General features: G+C 33.9%; 1 protein-coding gene across 4 annotated transcripts in view; it reads left to right on the forward strand.

Annotated features, from left to right (window-relative positions):
- The window catches only part of LOC138310279 (deoxynucleoside triphosphate triphosphohydrolase SAMHD1-like), a 52,947-nt gene that overhangs the window by 25,481 nt on the left and 4,883 nt on the right, over window positions 1-22,583 (forward strand). For 2 of the 4 annotated variants that reach the window (XM_069251413.1, XM_069251415.1), the window contains exons 2-13: window positions 1,377-1,417; window positions 3,509-3,669; window positions 7,488-7,621; window positions 9,058-9,134; window positions 9,457-9,519; window positions 13,441-13,512; window positions 14,951-15,004; window positions 15,634-15,801; window positions 16,297-16,388; window positions 17,393-17,446; window positions 18,508-18,679; window positions 21,023-21,112. In XM_069251413.1, the coding sequence (XP_069107514.1) occupies window positions 1,377-1,417; window positions 3,509-3,669; window positions 7,488-7,621; window positions 9,058-9,134; window positions 9,457-9,519; window positions 13,441-13,512; window positions 14,951-15,004; window positions 15,634-15,801; window positions 16,297-16,388; window positions 17,393-17,446; window positions 18,508-18,679; window positions 21,023-21,112 (1,178 nt within the window). The remainder of the gene's footprint in view (window positions 1-1,376; window positions 1,418-3,508; window positions 3,670-7,487; window positions 7,622-9,057; window positions 9,135-9,456; window positions 9,520-13,440; window positions 13,513-14,950; window positions 15,005-15,633; window positions 15,802-16,296; window positions 16,389-17,392; window positions 17,447-18,507; window positions 18,680-21,022; window positions 21,113-22,583) is intronic. The other 2 variants (XM_069251416.1, XM_069251414.1) reach the window with 1 other exon arrangement.

The raw sequence follows: 22,583 nt of genomic DNA on the forward strand, positions 1-22,583 counted from the left end.
GAAAAATACTAAAAATAAAACTTCATGAAGTAAGTATGGAACAAGGAAGTAATTCTTACAGTCTACACAAAATATATTGTCGAATCCTAAGGGCATTCTGTCCCTTTAAAAGACAGGCACAAAACTAACACGGTCACATGATAAAGACTTAACAATTGATTTATGTGGATCTTGATAAAGGATGATAAATCTAACTTAATCCCAACAACACATATATATATACATGTATATGATAAATTTAAAGAAAAATCCTTACGGACGAAATCTATAAGAAATAAAAACAATAACGACTGACTAGTGAGCGCTTTCGCCCCATTCAAGGGTGCTCTTCAGACTGTTTATGTGAATATATATATTTCACGTATTGTAATTGAATGTATGAATCATTCTAATTACTACTTTCTCGGTACAATTTTGACATTTTTTCAGAAACTTTGCTGTATTTACTTTTAAAAAATGCAAACAATAGAATTTGCGTTGAAAATATCACGCAATTATCATGTAATGAAAAATTATTTGCATTCACATTTATTTTCGAATTCATTTAAAAATGGCGGAAAGTCGTTGTAGCAAAATTGCAATTCACGCCGAAGTATGAGAGAGAGAAAAACTCTAGGGATCACAAAATGTTGTAAAACCATTTTGTGACCCTCGGGTAGAATATCCCTATCCTTCATATCCACATATGAAAGAGTCTTATAATATTGAACGTCACGCGACCATGTATTATACAATGAAAATAGCGAAAAATCAAAGCATGTCTAATATTTTTTGTATATTTTTACAATCGCCATATTCATGTCAAGATCACAAATGACTCGATGATTATGACCTTTTGTAAAATCAGATCCTGACAAGCTCACAATCAGTGGCAGTGCATGCTATAAACACTAGTAAACCTAATGTTATAATGTTATTGTTATTTAATTTAAAAAAAATATCTTCCAAATCTTGTGGAGCTTTTTTCCTGAAGTAACCAGTGTCATCTAAATTCGAGTGTACCATGTTGACTAACAACATACCATCCACACCAACGGTGTCATTATTAAAACCACAACGTGGTACATAGGGGAAAAAAAGAATCCTTCACTCTCTTTGTTGTGAGACAGGCCTCGTGTTCGATAACTTATACAGTGTGAACACTTTTATCAAACTCACCATAACCGGAAGTGTGAATATCTCTGTTAAGAAAAAGCCAGGTGTTCAGAAAGAGTTAGCGGTCTCTGATGTTATTCTATAGCTGTAATGCGGGAACCAAACATGGAATTTATATTCAAAATAGTACTACTAATATTGCTCATATAAATGATAATTAATTATCTAGGTAAAATTAAAAGTCTTCGGTCATTAACCTTTATCCTTTGCACCTGATACAGGTACGATGGCCTCCTCAGAAAAGAAAACCAGGCTGTCAAAGGTGAGTCTTTATACACGTATCCAGTTCCAATGGATATTTACACAAGTACCATCCAGTGAAAACTGTTTGTTTACATGCCATATATTATATTGCCCAAGAGCCATCAGGACATATATACATGTATGTTTCTATATGTATACACTCAGATTTTTATATATCCATACCATATTTAAGTTAATCCCTATAATTCAATTAACTAATGATTATATCTTAAAAATTCTAAATTAAGTTTGTTGCTTGCACTGACTGATGAAGAAATTTAATCTCGAGCAAATGAAGTGAACTGTGAAGCAGTTCATGTAACATTTGCACGAGATTAACTTTCTTCATCAGTCAATGCAAGCAACAAAATTGATAATCAATCCTTATATTTACGTTAACCAATTTAAAAATTCCGCTGTTGAAAAAAAGTCAAATTATATGCGTTCGGTATAAGATTATTACACAAATTTGCAACATTGTACCAGTTATCGTACATGTATGTACAGCTACGGAACAGCCGCCAGTCAGTTCTTTTCGTCACCAAGGCAACATAAAATGTAGTTCCGAAAATAACTTCATTCTTTGTGCGTTGTTATGATAAAAAACGGCGATTTTGAAATATTGTTTTTACGTTCAAGAATTAATGGCTTAAATTTTATCATAAAACATTATTATGTAGCTTCAAATACAAAAATCGCTGCGCAGTACTAGCAGTGCAGTCAATGTGTAATCCGGTCGCTCGATTGAGCAGGGGTCCGGTTTCGAAGAAAATGACGATTGTGGTGAAAATACTGAATAGTTGGTATCTAAACATAATCAAACCTTTTAAAACTCAATTATAATTGTTATGGAATGTAACTGAATGCTGTATTTCCGTCTGATAATTAGCTAACATTTAAATATGTATTAACTAAACCTGTTATGAAATCCAACCCCTATGTTTATGTGATGCAGTCCAATAACCATGCTTCCGGGGCTCAATAAAACGTGTTAAAATGTGGGACTTAGTCGCAGATCACTGGAAGACCTCTGTGTTATTCTTGAAATGTGATAACTTCTCTGTTTACTGTAGTTTGGGGATTAAAATTCGGTATAAAGTAAGTAGAGAAACATCGATTTGAAATGTTTGCGGTTTCCAACGACCCTCAAATGCCGTGGATTTTGACACTCACAGAATCGTTTCGTTAGGCTTAATGTCACTGAAATTAGCCTGTTTGCTATTTGAGCGTATTTTCATGGAATCTATCGTTTCTAAGCTTACATGTATGAAACCGTTGTACATATATTGTACACATTAAACTATTTGCGTTCGATTATGCCTACTAGGCTATGCGATGAGTGGTGAACCTCACTGCGTTCGGTCCTAACGTGACGCTACCCAAATTACACTTTTTGAAGATAATTGTTAGAATTTACTTACGTGTGCTTGAATTAAGATATTTCTCTAAACAAATATATGCTTTTAGTTTTAATTTCATGCTTCGTTTACTTGTCAGCAGTGCATATATTTATAAATAGAGAACTTTGAAGCATCCCCGGTTCAGGCTATGCTCAGGGCTTGAGCCTAATTCAGTGTTTCATCAAATTACGTGTACAATATCTCTAGGCGACTATAATATTACATTTCTGACAATTTCTTATATCACTTTATCAAGCATTACTGTCTGTTTCTAAATATACAACGATACGTCTACCATGTTAGGTACTGGGTAATAGGAAGGAAGATGAGTAATTGCAGTTTCAGTTCCTTTTTATAATCGATTGTTCTTTAATGAAGGCGTTCCTAGCGTTGTGGGTTGAAGATTTTTTCTTAAAAATAGTTACTTTAAATGCCAACCACTGTAATTAAAAAAGGATGTAATTATCTATAAAAATGTAGTATACTATTTATATTGTCCTGTACAGTAGCTGTATTAACTTCAAAGTCCCCCGCCCCCTTCCCCCGAAAAGAGATGCACAAGCAAGCACCTCCGGCAACAAATGAAATGATATTAAATTAGACCAAATAACTAGTTCATATTTGGTTGCTTAGCTTTGACTTATTAATATTCAGTATGTCAAACAGAATATTAAGAAGGTAATAATTTCTCACCCCATTTTCGCTCACAGGTATTTAAAGACCCAGTTCATGGAGAGATAGAACTTCATCCTCTTTGTGTTAAAATCATCGATACTCAGGAGTTCCAGAGATTGCGTTTCATCAAGCAATTGGGAGGATGTTGTTATCTCTATCACGGCGCCACTCACACTCGCTTCGAACACTGTATTGGGTATGTCTGTTTTGTTGGCGGTTAAAGGGACTAAATCGCTAAAAAATCATGTAATAAAAGATAAAAAGAATTATAGGACTAAAATTAATTGTAAAAGTTGTGTACTTTGTGTTAATAACAATATTTAAAAGTTTGTATAACAATTTTGTTCAAAATGGAGAAAAACTGAAAATAAATAGGACCGACCTAGTCACTATTTCATATTATTATCTTTCGGCGAGTGTAAACAACCCCTATGTGCATGCGCGACGCGTGAACATTCCAAACATCCGATCGAAGGAAATCTCATCTGTCTAATGGACATATCTACTATCGACTGAAAACACAAATTTATCGACTACAGGTTCCTGATTACTGTGTTAATCTAATAAACGTTGAAACGTATGCAAAAGTTTTGTGAAGAGTTTCTAAGTGTAAATAATCCTATACTGTACAGGTTTTTGTAGCCATAAAGAAGGGTTTTCATTATATTATATGGTTTTATACTTGCTTCTACCATTATTTAATTTTCATTTGTCATGATATTATGTACTATTCCGCTAAACCTGCCAATATTATTAGGCTTTTAAAAAAAATGGCCTAATATATAGACTTTATAATAAGGAAAAAATGGAGAAAAACTAATAATATAGGCATGTTTAGCGGACTAAGTAAGTACGTGTATTTCTTTTATCATTATATCAATATTTGACATTCCGTATACGTTGTATATCCTTAGTTACATGTATAATGTCTATCCGTCTAATGGGCATTCCCTATATATCTCTAGTTATAGTCTTTATCCGTCTAATGGACTTTCCTTATATAGCCCTAGCAGAAACATATCTACATAGAGATTGGAAACTCCTTCTTTGTCTATGTTGACAGGTAGAGGGACCTCCAGTTTATAGGCATTTTCCCTTGGCTAACTACTTTTAAAGTGAACAGTCGGGCATGGATCACTAAAGTCGGTAAAAATGGTGTGAATGTATCCAGTATAATTTCTTATGAAATGGAAAAATAAAATCTCGCGTCAAAATCTGTCTGCTTACGAAGAAATTAATTTAAAGTATGGGAATTCTAAAACGTCCTCCCGGCTCACTATGTCCGTGGTTACATTTCCATACAGCCTCGCTTTCAATGCTTTCAACTTTTCTTTACTTTAATGGTCAGAACTGGGAAACTAAGCAGAACTTGACCGTCGTATTAATATGTGAGAACTTTTGGAAGGCCAATGGACGCATTTAGACTGGTTTTCTTTGCCCGACTATTCACTTTAAGTGTATTCTTTTAAACATGATATTTTTGCATCAACACAAAGTTTAAACATTATATCATGGTTTGATGTGATTAGTTTTCCAAATTGATGTTATTTAATATGATTTTTGAAAGTATGAAAATGAGCAATTTTACCTGGTTTTTCGAAAATCAGGCATTCAAAACCGGAAGTGCATTTTGTTTTATCAATATATAAGTTAAAATATTACTTTTTCTTTCTAAAATCGTTCTCAAACCATCTGAAAATTACGTAACTTTTATAACATATCAAATTTATTCTGCTGTATTTAACTATTTAAGAGTTTATCTAAAAGCCCCTAGTGACATACAGAGGTACATCTGCCTATCGTAAAAATGGCGAAGTTGCCAATCTCTATGTTTATATGTTTCTGGCCCTAGCTATAATATATATACGTCTAATGGAAATTCCCTATATATCCTTAGTTATAGTGCCTATCCGTCTAATGGACATTCCTTATATATACCTAGTTATAGTCTCTATCCGTCTAATGGACATTCCCCTATATGTCACTAGTTATATAACTTTTTTCCATCTGATTTACTTTAAAAAAATCAGCCTAACTATATATCTAAATTTTATGTGTACTTTTATGTATTCAAAGCAAAAATATACCTTACATTTGCATTGTAGACCTATGTACATTGTATATGTTTGCTTAATAATGTACATGTACACCTGTATTCATGTATAATATATACATAATTAACGGGTGAAAATACCTCTCACTTCTTGTCATATTTCCATCAAATACTCTAAATCTTCATAGAACTATGCTGTTTTACTTGGCAATGTAGATACAGGGGCGTAGAAAGCTGGTGTGGGAGGTTGGGGTCGGGGTTGGAGGGGCTCGGGGGGGGGGGGGGGGGGCAATTGCCTCCCCGTTTCCCTGGACAAGGGCAAACATTTCTTGTTGCCCCCCCCCCCCTCCATTTTCGCCGACTGAAATGTTCTAAAATTGCACATTTGAAAGAAAAAAGGGTCCTCCTGCACATTTCTTGATTCGTCTGTTTATATGACTTAGCAAGACAATTAATTCATTATTATTCTGTGTTAAACAACAATGTACCGATGGTGTGAAGCCAGTATGTTCAGATCGAGTTGCATAGATATGACGGCATTCACAATTACCAATTCTTTATGCAGGTAACTTTAAATAAAAAAAAAGTATTATGTTAAGAACGCTTTAAAATCATCAAAATATATCGTAAAACTCATCACAGCCATTCTAAATCTAATATTTTTACCCGGGGAGACCCTCGGACCTCCTCAAACACCCAAAAATGCATCGTAAAATTCTAAATCGTAATGTATTTCCCGGGGGAGACCCCCGGACCCCTCAAACACCAAATTCTCGTGTCTTCGGCGTTCGTAAATTCATCAAAATGCATCGTTAAACTCATCATAGCCATTCTAAATCGTAATATTTTTTTTCTCGTAGGAATTTGTCGACACCCCCCCCCAAAACACCAAAATATCGCACCTTTGGCGCTAGCATGGCAATTTGCGTATTCATTAGTTTCCGTTTATCGACGCCACTGTCTATAAATGTGTATTTGTAAGGATTCTACTCAACGATATATGAAAAAAGTTTATAAAGTATATATGGTTGTGTGTTGAATTAAAGAAAATTCAATCTCCTCCTGTGGGTGCGGGGCGAGGCGAGGAGGGGGGTCCAATTATTGAGGACCTCCTAACCCCCCCACCCCCTCCCAATTACGTTTCTTTGTATCGGCTATTACGCTCAATCAGGCCAATGTAACCGATAAAAACCGATAAAGTTGCCTTTTAGTGGTATTATTACATCTATATCCATTAGTCGGATGAGATTTTCAGCGACCTCGATTCCGAACTCAAACATTCAATGCCGACAGATACAATTTCTTGTTGTGTTTGGCGATATTTTAACGTTGATAAACATTGCCAATAGTTCAAATTAAATGTTGTAATTTTGAAAACTTTCTAATTTCAGGTATAAGAACGTTTGTAGAAAGTCAAAAACCCTAAGAAATCTATGTAAATCTAATGATTTAGTAACTTTAAGGAACATGACTAGCGCGTGGTACAGGTAACCCAACATTTAGCATTTATTCCGTCCTCAAAAGTAATAAATGTCTGCGTCAAAACAAACGTCATTTTCTCTATAACACGATAACACAAACATGACGTTAAAATCAATACCGCCCCAAAAGTGACGATAAGGTTATATAAATACAGAATAGCTTCGGACTTTGAACTTCCTCCTGCAAAAAAAATATGAAAAAATTGACAGTTATCTTTATCTCTGTATACTACGGCTTCCCTCAATCATACTTTTTAATATTATACAAACTAGCACTTTTGTAAACGGCCATGGGTATTACTGAACGTTATCCAAATCACATGAATATACCGCAGTCTCCCAAAACATACGCCACACTTTTCATTCACATTACACACGTTTATTAATTAAAGACACAAACAAATGTACATCTACACTGCCTACACTACATCAATGTGTATCTAAATGTTTCGATAATTAAGTGATTGGTTATATCTACAGAGTATGCCACCTAGCGGGTAAATTAGTCGAGGCAGTAACAAAGCGTCTGGAAGACGAGAGTGTTGTAGATAAGGGCCTAGTATCCGATAAGGAAAAACTATGTGTGAAAATAGCAGGACTTTGTCACGACTTGGGTAAGTTACATGAACCCTTAACAACTTTTCTCTTTTAAATTGTGGCTGATGTCGTCCATTGTTTTCCTTTTTTCGTCACTTAAATGCAAAATAAAGGATGAAAAAAACTTATAAAAAAAAATCTTGTTTCTCTCCTTTCATTCTGCCCACTTGAAGTAGGTCAGATTTTGTAGTACTTTGATGAATAAGAAATACTCGTCATTATCGGCTGCAAAGTGTTGCTATCTGTGCTTGATATTCAAACGCAGGGCGTCATCAGTACATTTTAAAGTAAGATTTATAGGTAAATTACACAGATCCATTGTAACTACTTATTCTGGTAGTCGCTGGCGTATATTTGTCGTTTTTACTTGTAAATAAGGTAATAATTAGTTTCATTATATGGGGATAGATATACAAAATCATAACCAAGGAGTAGGAAGAACATTTCCAAATTCTTTAAAACCCTTCTTCTAGCGTAGGAATAAAAGGGTTTGGTTCATATTAATATTTTTGCACCATCCTTATCTAAACAGGTATTGATTTTGTAAACACTAATGGTCTAGTCAACCAAGAGTCATATATCCTTTCGACGGCCGGCAGGATTCGAACTTGACTCAATTTTGATAGTAGGTTATTACAAATGCCATCTATGAAAGCAGTTTGCATCTAGATTTCGGTTTGATGCCATTTTCACGATGATAACAAACAGCACACACTACAAACAAGTAAAAACAGTCACCGGAAGTCCCCTAAAGGTCACCACGCACGGGTCATTGAAGGCAGAAACCTGCGCGTGGGACTTTTTTTTTTTTTTTTAAATCGGTGCTATTTTCCCCTTCCTTTCCCCTTTCTCTCTATTTTCTCTTATTTTGATATCTCTTCTATCGCTTAAGACCATCTGCATGTCTGTATCTTGATAATTAAGCTCACAACGACAAGTTTCCGGGCACACACTAAAATCCGGATTTCAGACCTCAATTTTTGACTTATTTGGGCATGTTCAAAGGTGATTTGTGACGTCACTAATGCAATGACCGAATCGATATTGACATGCTATATAGGGATGAACATCTTCTTTTCAAAAAACTAGTATTTAGTTTTCAACGGTCTCATTGGGGCTCCAGAAGGGTGCATGAAATGGGGCAAATGCATAATTACGCATAAATACGTTACGGCCGTCCAAAGGATATAGTGATGTCCGGATAATGGAAAATCTCCCGGTTTTCGAGTCGAAATCATAATAAACCATTGTGTAGACATATTTTATGAAATAAAAATAAGTTTCTAGCCGATTTTGAGTTTTTCTGTATATGCAGGGCCTAATAAAGTAAATAAAGGAAATTCTTAGAAATCCCCAGTCTATATTTGTTTACTTTAATTTCAGATGTTTACTTAATAATATGCTTCATAATGAATAAATCTGCCACATTGCATTGTTATTTGTCCATTCTTAGGCCATGGACCATATTCCCACATGTTTGAAAATGTTGTCAACGAAGATCGGAAAAAGAAAGGACAAGTCAAATGGACGGTAGGATTTTTCATATTTATTCTAAATTGAACAAGTATGATCATGACTAAGAGATTACTTTGTAAAGGTTAAAAGCTATAAGGCACCTACAATACTGTATAATGGTATAAAACGCAGGTTGTGACCCAGGTTATAAACTGAGCGTAGTGAAGTTTAGATACTGGGTTTCCAAGGGTGACGTCCCTGAGGAGATCGCACCAACTTTGTCAGAAAACTGTTTGATTTTTATTATTTTATGCAAATAAGAAGAAAGAGGGGTATGATATAAAGTCCTATGTCATGACATATTTGTTTGCAATATACCTTTTATTTTTTATCAAAGCATGAGGATGCGTCAAAGGAACTTGTTGACAGAATATATCGAAACTTAGATGGAGATTTTAAGGTAACTATTTTTTTCATAACTGTATTTCATTAAAACACAACACTTACAGCCATTTGATGTTTACACCAATGTAATGCTTAATGAGATAAAAAATAATGGAATCCGAGAACATATATATATACATATATATACAAAGATATATTACAATATGTTAGATACTGATTAATTCAATTTTGCTAACAAGCATTTTCATTGGCTAAAACATTTTATAAACCAATAAACGAAAAAATGGCGTCGCCATCTGTAACGTCATTTCTGATTGGTTGATATAACAGCGTAATGAGTTAATGGAGGAAAAGTCCGAGTAGAAATTTGAAGTTTTGAAAAGATTATTAGCTTATCGTTATCTACACTTATCATAACCTTCTGAACAATTTAATTAAAAATAAATGCTTATTTTTATAACGCGGGTCGCTGTCGTCCTGTAGAGTCACAAAAGTTATTAGCTTCCCGTTAATACTACACGTATCGTCACCTTCCTTCTGAACGATTTTTCACTGTTAAAGCTGACAATGCAAGTTAAGAAATGTTAAAATGATTAAAAAAAATAAATACACTGGTATTTCAAGAATCGTTTATGAGACATTCCCTCGTCGAGGACAGCCATTTTTGTTTTACATATAAAATATTCAAAGCGCGTGAATTGACACACGTGTGCTCAGTCTTTACATGTACATACACACCTAGCAGTTGTCCACTGAATCACCTACATGTACAAATGCATAAACAAAGTCGTTAACTGTAATGCTGTACGGGGCTTGTTTTAGCAAGAAAACATGTCAACTCCTCTAAGCTGTCATTTAGATGTTTGTCAAATAAAAAATCCACATAAGTAATTAGAAAACCACATAATAATCCGTCCACGTATCTCCATGTATATATTCGTATTCGATGCGCCATGTGCACGTGACTATCCGTCTCAAACGAGCGATAACTATCAAGAACACACACGTGTCAATGTACGAGTAAAACCTAGTGTATATTGAAGTGTTATATTTGTTCATATTGGACATACTTTTGGATCTAGCTGACAACACATTACTTCAATGAAACCTTGTCAGATGATTGCACTGTTTATATTCATTTTGACATTATTATTTGCAATATCGGGGCATGTGTATGTGAGACAAGACATGTTGAGAATGACACACTTGTGTCTAGTTCTGTGCTTTATATAGGGGGTTGGCCAGTGAAGGTAACTAAGCAGAACAAAAAGAAAAATGGCCGCAACTTCCTTGGATACGACACTGTCATAACTGGGGGATGTCTCTGAAGCAATTTTCGAAAAAATATCTCATTATATTTTTTTTTAATTTCAAATGCATGCTTTTTAACTTACATTGTCAGCTTTAATCTGTATATTACGCAGAGAATCTTGCAATTTGGTGTTGAAACCTCATCTTAAGCCATCGGTAGAAATGTTTTGTAGTCATTTTTTTAAATACTTTTAATATTTGTTTCGGGAAGATAATAGGCCTTGAATGACGCATCCTAATTGGTCGCCTCTAATAAGATTAATGAGGTAAAAACGGTATAAAGCTAGTATAATAATAATTCAAAATAAAAGGCCAAAATAAATTCAAAGTAAAATCAAAAGCATTTCTATGGAATATATATTCAGCCACTATAGGGCCTTCTTCAGTCCGAAATAACACTAACACAACGTGTTCGTTTGCATGTTTGTTTACATCTATCTAATAAGATTGCACTGGCATTGTCGCTTACATTTTTTCCCGAGGCAGTTTGTGTTTATTGTGAAACGGCAAGGAAGATTACTTTCATAATTCGATAATGATGTCCTTTCCGTCACTACCCTTTTGAAAATGTTTGAACCTGTATTTGTAGCTTACGTATGTACAGCTAATTATTGATGCCTATGTAAGTCTGGCCGAAACATATTATACATAGAGATTGAAAGTTCCTCCTTTGTTTATGTTGACGGCAAAGCGACCTACAGTTTATAGGCATTTTATAATGTCTACTAGTTTTTAGTGTATTCTGTTAAACATGATATTTGTGTATGAATATAGTTCAAGCATGGTTTGAAATGACCAGTTCTCCCGATTTATATTATTAAATATGATCGTTGAAGACATAAAAATAAGCAATTTTACCTGGTTTTTCGAAAATCAGACATTCAAAACCGGAAGTGCATTTTGTTTTATTAGTATATCAGTTACAATAATATAATTTGAGGCAAAGCCTATCTGAGAGCGCAACAGTTGATCCATTCTTTCGTTTGTTGTTTTTTTAATGTGTAACTAAATAGAAATATGCCAGGTAGATCTAAATAAAGGATTTCCAACGGCAAAAGAGTAATCTCCCCTGACCCAACAGTCTTATCGATATTGACATGTGTTTTGTTTTTATTAATTATTGTGTGCGTTGACTAACTGTACTGCTAGAAACCATATATAGAATTATCAATCATTAATCATAGCTTTGCTGAATTACTGGCATTGAGTTTATGACAAGAAAAACAATATTGAACATAGGATACTTCTACTTTCACTTTCTGCAAAAATATGTAACTGCGTCTTCAAATTATATCTCAACGTCATTCTCCGTTGCCAGACAGAACATTCCGAAGCAACTGCTCACTTTAAACGGCTTTTAAGTTAATATTCAGGACAAAATGTAATTGTTAGATTCAGGTAAGTTTATTGGAAGGTTGCTCTTTCACATGTTTTCATTTTGAGTTTTTGCAAGCGTTACTTGTTTGTAATTACGCGAGAGTGTGATTTTGTAATCACACGAGAGTGTGACTTTGGATATTGTCTTGCGCGATGCTGGATCTTGTGTTGACTTCCTGTTTCCGGTTTATCAGAAAGTTTTCCAACTCTACACATATGGATGAATTACATAGAATAACGTTACCGAGACACCTCTATCACAAGAGTTCTAATATGAATCATGCACGGCATGGTAAGAGCGAAGATCTACTTGTTTATTTCATTTTCTATTTCACGTAGAAGACATAATTTAGAAATAAAATAACGTACTTTAAACTATTAAAGTGTATGATATAATAATTGTCTAGCATTAGCCTAACTCAAAGAAATGAAGTCAAATATTCGGATTTCTCTGTGTCCATGCAAGGCCTGGAGTGCCGCGTATGCGAATCCTATGATTTCGCGCCATTTGTTGACGTGATGTGACGTCATGGTTCCTTGTGCTCATCTTCGCTTGGTGGATATTTTGACTGCATTCCATAGCTTTTAATTTTCAAAGTGTTATTATTATCATTAAAAAAAATAATTATAAATGTTTGATTACTCCTATTATGCATTTGCATTAGTTAAATTTATATTTACTGGGGAGAGCAGTACCAGAGCAACGCAGGTTAAACCGGAAGTACGAAACAATTTTAGCTATCCATGCATGCAGGTAATTATGTACATGTTACCGGAACAGAGCTTCGATTTTCAATATATCTGCCGATCATAAAATGGCGGATTTGCCAATTTTTCTAATATATGTTTCTGGTCTGACGTGCACGTGAGTATCATAAACCTATTCGGTGTTTGCTTTCCGTATGAATAATACCACGTGCCACTTGAGTACAATATTTCGAATTATATATTCAATACACATATATTTTCATTTGATTAGAGAAAATATATAGTCAAACCATTCTTTAATATATGTCTGTCTACTTTGGTAAAGAATAGAAATACTTATTTCTTTTCACTTTCGTTTCATATAGTTATTTGATTACTTCATGCTTCATATTCAGTATAGTTAATGGTTTCAAATGTTTATCAACTGATTTATAATTTATTCGATTTGATCTCATTTTTATATAAAGACAAAAACATGGTTTGATGTGAGCGTATTAAAAACATAATTTGATAGCTTCACAGTACATATATCACTGATAAATTTAGACGATATCATTCTACTTTTTTACCATGCAAATAGGATTATGATTTGGATGAAAAGGATGTCGAGATCATCAAAGAATTGATACATCCACCGGAAAACCATTTAAAGGTAAAATTAACATTATCACTCTTTTCTCAATCATTTTAATCTTTGTAAATGTTATAGAGTATCATAGGGAACGTGACATTTCCACAGTGTATAGTTCGTTATGTTTGTTCTGCTAATGTACATGATTAGCATTTAGAAATGTTTGTAACGCAAGACAAAATAATATATTTGTGAACATGAAAATTGAACGCAAATAAGTGGTAACATCTTCAACGAATATTACAGCATGCTTAAGTTTAGTTTGAACATATTTTATTGTAAATGCATGAGAAAATGATTGGACACAAGTTATTTCATTTTATATACTGAGCGCCGTTGAAAGCGCAACACTTTTTAAGTGAATACGTTTTTTTTTATATAATTCTGGTTTATATCGACAAAATTAGTAATATACAACCTTGAGCACCTGTTCCATGTAGCCAATAATGATTCCATGACTAAATTCGCCCCCGGGGCGTGAAGCGGCCAATTGTCAAAAACGTATCACACGTGTCTAGTCTCTGGTGATCGCAACGTTATTTTTCGACTCTGAGCTTTTGAAAATGCCGCTTAGTTTGGAAAACGATGTCACGACTTATGGACAACCAACTTCGCGCAGTTAGGGGTATGTTAGCAGATGGATTTTCTCGGCTGTTCGCCATCCAAAGATTTCAGCAGCGTTACGAAAAAACTGCTTCCTTGAACGATAGACAGTGTCCTAGGAGGCAACACCTTACGCTGTACACTTTAAGTGTATGCAATATTTACAAAAAGCTATTATTATACCCAATGTTTATATAGAGGATCTATGATTAGTTGAAATACATCACATAGTCGAAAAAATAAAACATTGTATTTTCATTGGAAGTGTACCCGTGGTGGCCGCCCATCTTTCACACGGAGTTACATGTATCTCCCATTCCGATTGTACAGTAATTTTTACTCATCACGAATTTAAGTAATATTTACCCCAGAGTAGGGAATCGCAAATTTTCGGTGAAATAAACAATCCATGTCTCCCAGTGACAGTGTGATATAAAGATTTATTTACCCTCAAATGTAATGTTTCCCTCGAGCAAGCCCTCGGTCACTATTACATCTTCGGGTAAAGTGACAAACTGCAACTTATTTGATATTATCTATACTAGTTGAAGAAATAAATAATTTTGTAAATTTACATCATTTTTATTAGTCCCATTAATGTGTGTTCTGAGTATTTGTCAAGTGGATACCGCATATGATGAAACAAACACATTTGATGTAGAAGCGAACAAAATGCGTCATTTTTGTGGTTGATTTCATTCTCGAGCATAGATATAGGATAAAATCTATATCCTAAAATAATTCATCATGTTTCAAAGAAAAGATTTAGAATATTTCATTTAGTCCAAAGAATAAAAACAGAATATTGTTTTCATGTCATTTTTTTCGCATTTAACATCTTAAACTGTGTCTACAGGATGTAAGTGAAGGCGATGATGAAGACAAAAAGAAGAAGTTCTTTCTGTATGAGGTATTTACGTTTATACTCACTTGATAAAGTGTCATGTTTATGAAATGATAAACAAATGCAATGGAATTTCGTTAATTTGAATAATTTGCCATTTTACTCTGTATCAACGTTACCTTAGCACGAATACTCTGGTATAACTCGAGATCATGTACCCCTCTTATCAATCTGGACATTGAAAATATCAAAGAACCAAAATCAACGTACTATTAATGTGGTTCTAATGGTCCTCCTCCAAAAACTTCGCCACCAAAGTAACTACAACTTTATTTGTAAATAATAAATATGTTCAATGTAATTGAATCCTATTTAGCAGTAGAATCTTAAATATGACAAGTCAAACTATGTTCCGAAACCCTACAAAGTGGTCTTATAATGCATGTGATCAGATATACAGAGTTACTCCCTATGGCAGGGTTTATTGTATTCGGTATTAATGTCAACAAATGTTAAAATTAGACTAATATTTCCGCTTCAGTACGATTATCTAAAATCAGCTTGTATTGGGCGTATTTTAGAGCATCGTTGTGGAGCGGAATTACACGTTTAATTTTAATTATATTGAGGCATATCGTAGAGCATCGTAGTGGAGCGTAATTACAAGTTAAATTATATTGTTCTCATATTGACAGATTGTTGCCAATGAAACCTGTGGTGTTGACGTTGATAAGTGGGACTACTTTGCCCGTGATGCCCTGTACCTGGGTGTCAAGAATGGATTTGATCACGACAGACTGATTTCTTCTGCTCGCGCATGTTATGATGACAAAGGTGTGAGGCATGTGGCATACAGAGATAAGGTAAGGCATTAATGCTATACCGACATATTTATGAAATTCAGTGACATCGAATGATTAATTTCTGTTGAGTATTTTTATTGTATTCCCCTTTTTGATGAAAACTATCGAGGACTTTACAGTAAATTCGTTTATAACGAACTATAACGTAATTAATTGTTTATACTAGAAGTCCGTTTTATAGATAGATCGAATGGCTATGGATATTGTCTTAATTTTATTATAATCATTTCCTTCCCACACAACGACTCTGACAGAAACATAAAAGTCTATAAACAAATAAACAAACCTTGGTCTTATTACTAGAAAATATGATGATATATTTATCTATTATAAGTATAATATCAAACATACAAACATACAATTTCATTTAAAAAAGAAAACAGAGCCTTTGTTGATTGGCGATCTGTAATATAAGTGTGAAGTGTTTCAGGTAAATAAAACTCCATATCATCTTGTCAACGGGTCCATAAATGTATAATGATTTGTTTAATATAGGATATCAGTACTCTATACGAGATGTTTCATTTGAGATACTCCCTCCACAGAATCGCTTATCAGCATAAAGTCACAAAAGCTGCTGATTTGATGTGAGTACATAGTAGTTCTGAAGATGTTTAGCTTTTATTCAGATATCAGATGAAGATGTGAAAATTTTATGGTAATGACATCATGGGACGAAACCATTCCATGTGGAATTCGATATGAGAAAAGTCTACAAAATGTTACAAATGTCCAAGATCTGTATAACATTTAAACGACAGGTTTTGCTTACTAGATTGACTTTTAACTTCTCATAACGCAAAGAGGCCTGAAACCGAAACTGACGTTAATGTACTGGAAAGAAATGCTACCACATTTGGCTTTTGTTCATATGAATGAACTTAACCTTTATTTAAATGTCTAGAATGTTAAATATGCACTAAGATAGTGTTAATGTGTCGGGGGACTTAAATCATCTGCCATCCTGTGTCCGCAACACAGAGAGACCCCAAAAACTGTAACATGCCTGGGTGAAGGGTTTGTGTTTTTTCCTCAAATTAATGACCCCACCTTTACTGAGAATCAAAGGGCAAAGTTAAATGATATTCTTTAATAAAAATATGAGTAACTGTATGGACCCAATGTACAATGTCATGTGTAGCATGTTGCAATAAAATACATCAGTGTTGAACACATACGCCTCTACAGACGTTTTTAGATTCTTCTAGATCAAAGGCCAGACTAGTCAAATTTGAAATTTCAGGGGTGAAAGAGTAATTGAATCCATAGAAGGTTGGCATATATGGCTACGTAAAAAATATTTTAAACTCAAAGTTGCCAAAGTGTCAAATATACATTGTATCAATACATCTTTAGATTTGTTTAAATTACTTATTTTCAATAAAAACTTTAGATATCTCTTTTGTGTCTGACATATGACGTAGGAAAACATCTGCTAAATGTAGTCAAATGATGGTCCTTGACCTATATAAGGATCAAAGTTATCTAATATGCAAATATAATATTGTTGACACAATTTCTCGATACTCTTGGGGTTTTTCATAATAATGCATATCTAACACTTTTATTCATGTTCTGATACCTTGACCAGGATCTTGGACGCCATGCAGAAGGCAGACGATATCGTGATTAAAGCAGATGATGGGTAAGACTTTTGGTTATCTCCACGCATGGTCATTCTGATTTCAACAACTTTTTTATTGAAATCATATTCATTAAATGGTTTGGACATCAGGCTACACCTATCTAAATCCATTCAATTATCAATTTACATATGCATTAAAGATTATATCAGTAATATGTATATACAAATAGATATTGATTGCATAGTAGTTAAAGAGAGATACCACAAACATCACAGTTATGTTTTACTGAAAAATGTCATAGTATTAAAGCATTGTGTTATATGGAATTACAGCATTGCAAATTTACTGACTAACAGTCATGCATATAGTCCAGGAGTTTCAGGGTATAAAGTACCGATAAGCGAATGCAATTAAATTGCAATAGCTCAAATACTCTGTATCAATGTAACCTTTGATCGAATATTCTGGTAACTCGAGGTCAGGTAACCCTCTTATATCGTGTTAAAATGTTCTAACTGTATATCATTGAATCTGGACATTGATTAAGAATTCAAATTAAAAATAAAATAATACGCTTAAGTTATTAAGGTGATTATGATTTAAAACCATGAAAAATATATTTTCTATGTTATCATTTTTTCAGATTTTAGTAAATTGTTAAAATAGGAAAGCTCTGTGTTCCAATTTTGTTTTAATATTCTATCATCATAAATAAAATGGATCGATGTAGCTACAAAACGAAATATTGCATGTTTGGTGGCTATTATAACTAGTAATCTTTTGACAAATTTACCAGTACAAATTAGTTAATGATATCCTCTCTGAGAACAGGATCAAAATCATAACATTAGGTTGTTTAGCACAAACTATTAAATTCAGTTTTGCCGAGGCGAACATGCCTTAAATTTAAGGAATCCCTTAACTTAAAAGTTTTCCATATGAAAGTATTACAAGGAAGGCTCCTTAACTTAATATTTTTCCTTAATTTCTGTAATGCCTTTTATGGGGAATATTATGTTAAGGGATCCCTTAAAGTTGAGGAATGTTCTTGAAACTGGACACAGGTCAAATAACAAAAACTTGCTAGTGGACCCAATGTTGATTATTGTTTTATGATTAGGAATGTCAAGAAGATATCTGAGACCCCGGATGACTTGGGAACTTACGTTAACCTCAACGATAACGTGATATTCAAGATAAAGGAACAGACAGGCAACGCCAAGGCCAAGGAAGTAGTAAACAGATTGCTTCGACGAGATCTTTATGAGTATCTTGGAAAGAAAATCATAGGGGTATGGTATTATTTAGATAATGTAAACCATCTTAACATCCTGTGTGTAGTTCCTTTCCTTAGCAACTACAGAATAACTATGTGAAACAGTTAGAGAAAAATGGATCTACAAAAAACCGTAATATCTAATATGATATTTTTGGTACATCAACACATCTATTGTTTCAGTTTTCAGGAAGGATCTTGAATTTATAACATGTGGCTATATATATGCAAATAAAAAAGGTTGTATAAACCAATATATACTTTATTTCTACCTTAAACTGTTTTATTTTTACTTTCCTTGTTGCTTTATCTTATTTCTTCATTTAAAACATGGCTACGATGTTATCTTTTGTTGTCACCAATGCTTTATTTGGGCTTTTGTTACTTATTCTGTTTGCAGATTAGAACATCTTTCACTGTAAATTAGTTTACCTGGAGTCGCCGGTTAGTTTCATTGAATCTGCCGGTCCATGTAAACTAATGTACAGTGAAAGGTAAAGAACAACAAAGTACACTAGTACATGCGACATTGTGAAATCTACATAGATATATATAACACATAAATCCATTTTAATTCAACTACATGTACATAAAAGTTATACAATTCAGTAATGCATGCATATTATTACATATTTGCTGTTTTATATCAATTCATAGATCCAAATACATCAACTACAACGCAAAAAATACTCCTGTGATGAAAATCGATTTTTTTAGTATTTCGACAACACAATTACTCCTACAAGGATGTTATAATTTGAAACAGACACATGCATTTTCTTTCTTTGAAAATTGAATGCTTTCAGTATAATTCCATATCCCCAAAATTTCACAATGTATGGCCCTATTCCTTGAACAAAGGCTACTGTGACTGAAATTTTACATGTACTTTATGGAAATTACAATTAAATCCACGTTTCCCATATTAAATACTTTTGATATAGTTGCTTATCCAAGAATCAAACAATGCCTAATGAACACAGTTAAACATTAAGGAGATAGATCCCCATCTCGTGAATACATTCTATTGATCACAGTGCCGTTCTCATTATAGTTTCCTTTAGAGCGTACTAAACCTTAAAGCCCCAATACCCGTATCTGTCTTATTTTTTCATGATTTAGAAGAAAGTTGGAAAACAAATCCTGTTGTAAATCCTGCAAAGACGGGACTGAATCGAAGTCAAGATGAGCGATAATGATTCGGAAACTTTTGATAAAAATCAAATAAATATTGCACATCGCTAGGTGGGTCCCATTTAGTCTAACAAACCGAAGTCAGCCGACATTGTAAAGTCGTTACCCATAACGTCATGTGACTACCGTAACTACGTAACATCCGAGAACGGGTCATGAACTTTCCGAGTTCCGTTCGGCAATAATCGTAACGTGTATGCCGACCAGTTTATAATGAAGGCATATTTACAAGTATCGACTTTCAACAACTGCTGTTCCAAAGTAATTAAGAAATCATTATAAATATTCTTTGATATAACTTGATTTCAACTACATCTTCAAATACTTACAATATCGGGATCGAATATAACTTTACTTTTTGGTGATAGTTTTGTATAGTGTGGCTTTAATATCCTGGTTTTAAACAGGACCAATTTCGTAATGATATATTCAAAATTAAGTAAAACAATATGTTTCCATGGTAATCCCCCAATTTGTGTGGATTTCTTACGAGCTATATCCAAGTAAATGATCTGCTACATCCCCTAATTGTTTGATAAAGATCTCCACTGTCTACCATGTTGCTTCTTGTACTGCTCCACTCAGAATAAGGTGAACTCATTGCTGCATTCGGTATATTAAAGTTATTTCCTCTTAAGTGTAGGTATATATATTCTTACGTGTTTGAGCGTATTATCAAATTTTGCTAAACAAAAGACGTAACCCTCGCTTGCAAAAAAATGACGTCACAATCAATACCTTTCAGCGAAGACAGAAAATCCTGAAATATGCAAATACGGAGTGTAACCTCGCAATATTTACATATAACTGTATATATATATTCCACAGAAGACGCCTGTGAAGGCAGAAAGGCCTTGCTACGAAGTCTTGAGATTTTTTTTCTCTTTTGATAATATATATACCTTCGCAAGGAACCGCTCTGATACGGCGAAAATGTTAAAGAATCTAAAATTGAAACACTCCAAGCAAAAAATGTCATATAAGAAATCTGCATGTATTGGTATCAATTTGGGTACAATGACGTTATCGTTGAATTTTATTTATTTTACATATTTTTCCATCCGTAAGAAACATTTTAAAGTTATTATCATTATATACATGTATATTAAATATGTAAAAGTTTTGACTTTTGATGGATTTGATGGAATATATTATATAACTACAGGATGAAGAAACGGAAGATGACATAGTTAATCAAGTTCTAAGTGAGAATGAAAACGAGGGAGAGAGCCTGAGGAGCCATGTGGGAGTGTTTGTAAGTCTTCTCATTGCTTAACAAATCCACCATAGTTACGATAGAATTGGAAATGATGCGTTCATAATTCAGCTCATGCTAAACCATTACATACATCAATGATACTTTGTATAACATACATAATCGTAGAACATCCATCAATGATACTTTGTATAACATACATAATCGTAGAACATCCATCAATGATACTTTGTATAACATACATAATCGTAGAACATCCATCAATGATACTTTGTATAACATACATAATCGTAGAACATCCATCAATGATATTCTTTATGACATGCATAATCTCTAGATCATCCATCATATTTTTATGACATACATAATCATTAGAACATCTATTAATGATTGTATATTTTGTATTTTGTATATTTACATATTGCTCTTCTTTGGGATAGTAAAACGAGTCTGTATTCATATCACTGTAAGTCGGGTCAGGTAACATAGCAACGTCATACATGTATGAATACAAACCCTGAGCAGGATCGGACTACTTCTAGTTCACGCTTTGATAAGACTTTGCGTCAATCTAAATCTAATCACTTTAATCACTTTGTTTAAATTTGCTTTGAATTCATGATAAACTAAAGGACGTTTTCGGTCTAACATTGGTCTCAAGACTGATCCTTATGCGGCACAGACAAATATTATGATTGTCAGAAGGCCTGCTTAGAAGACAGTACAAAACGCGCTACATGGAATAGACCTATGTCTGTATCCAATTGCGTTCATACCACCTTTACCGCACTCAAAACACTGTTCAATCGCTGTCAGTATGTACATAATCGTTAGAGCATACATCTTTGATATTTTTTGTATGACGCGGGGGGGGGGGGGGGGGGAGCAGGGGGGGCAAACATGTCTTTTTGCCCCCCATTTTCGCCGACTGAAATTTTCTAAAAATGTTTATTTGAAAGAAAAAAGTGTCCTCCTGCACATTTTTCGTACTTCATTCTAGAAAATTTTCCGCTGCGCGGCGTATTTCCTAAAACGTTCAAGCACATAATGTCAAACCTTAAATAGGCCTAGTCAAAATTCAATACACAGGATTTTATGTACTACCTAAAAAATTCTCTTAAAAGATCAATTTGTTTATGTCTTAGCGAGACAATATTAATTCATTTTTATGTTACACAACCATGTGCCGATGGTGTGAAGCCGGTGTATTCAGATCGAGTAGGGTTGCATAATGTTTTGACGACACAATTATCATTTTTAAATGCAAGCAGCTTTAAATAGAAAAATTACCACGTTAAGAACGCTTTATAATCATTAAAATACATCGTAAAACTCATCTCAGCCATTCTAAACCGTAATTTTTTCCGGGGTAGACACCCGGACCCCCCAAACACCAAAATCTCGCGCTTTCGGGCGCTCGCAAATTCATTAAAACTCATTTGAGCTATTCTAAATCGTAATATTTTTCCTAGAGGAGGCCCCGGACCCCCCAAACACCAAAATCTCGCGC

This window comes from Argopecten irradians, chromosome 16, assembly GCF_041381155.1.
Source record: "Argopecten irradians isolate NY chromosome 16, Ai_NY, whole genome shotgun sequence".
Taxonomy (NCBI): Eukaryota; Metazoa; Mollusca; class Bivalvia; order Pectinida; family Pectinidae; genus Argopecten; species Argopecten irradians.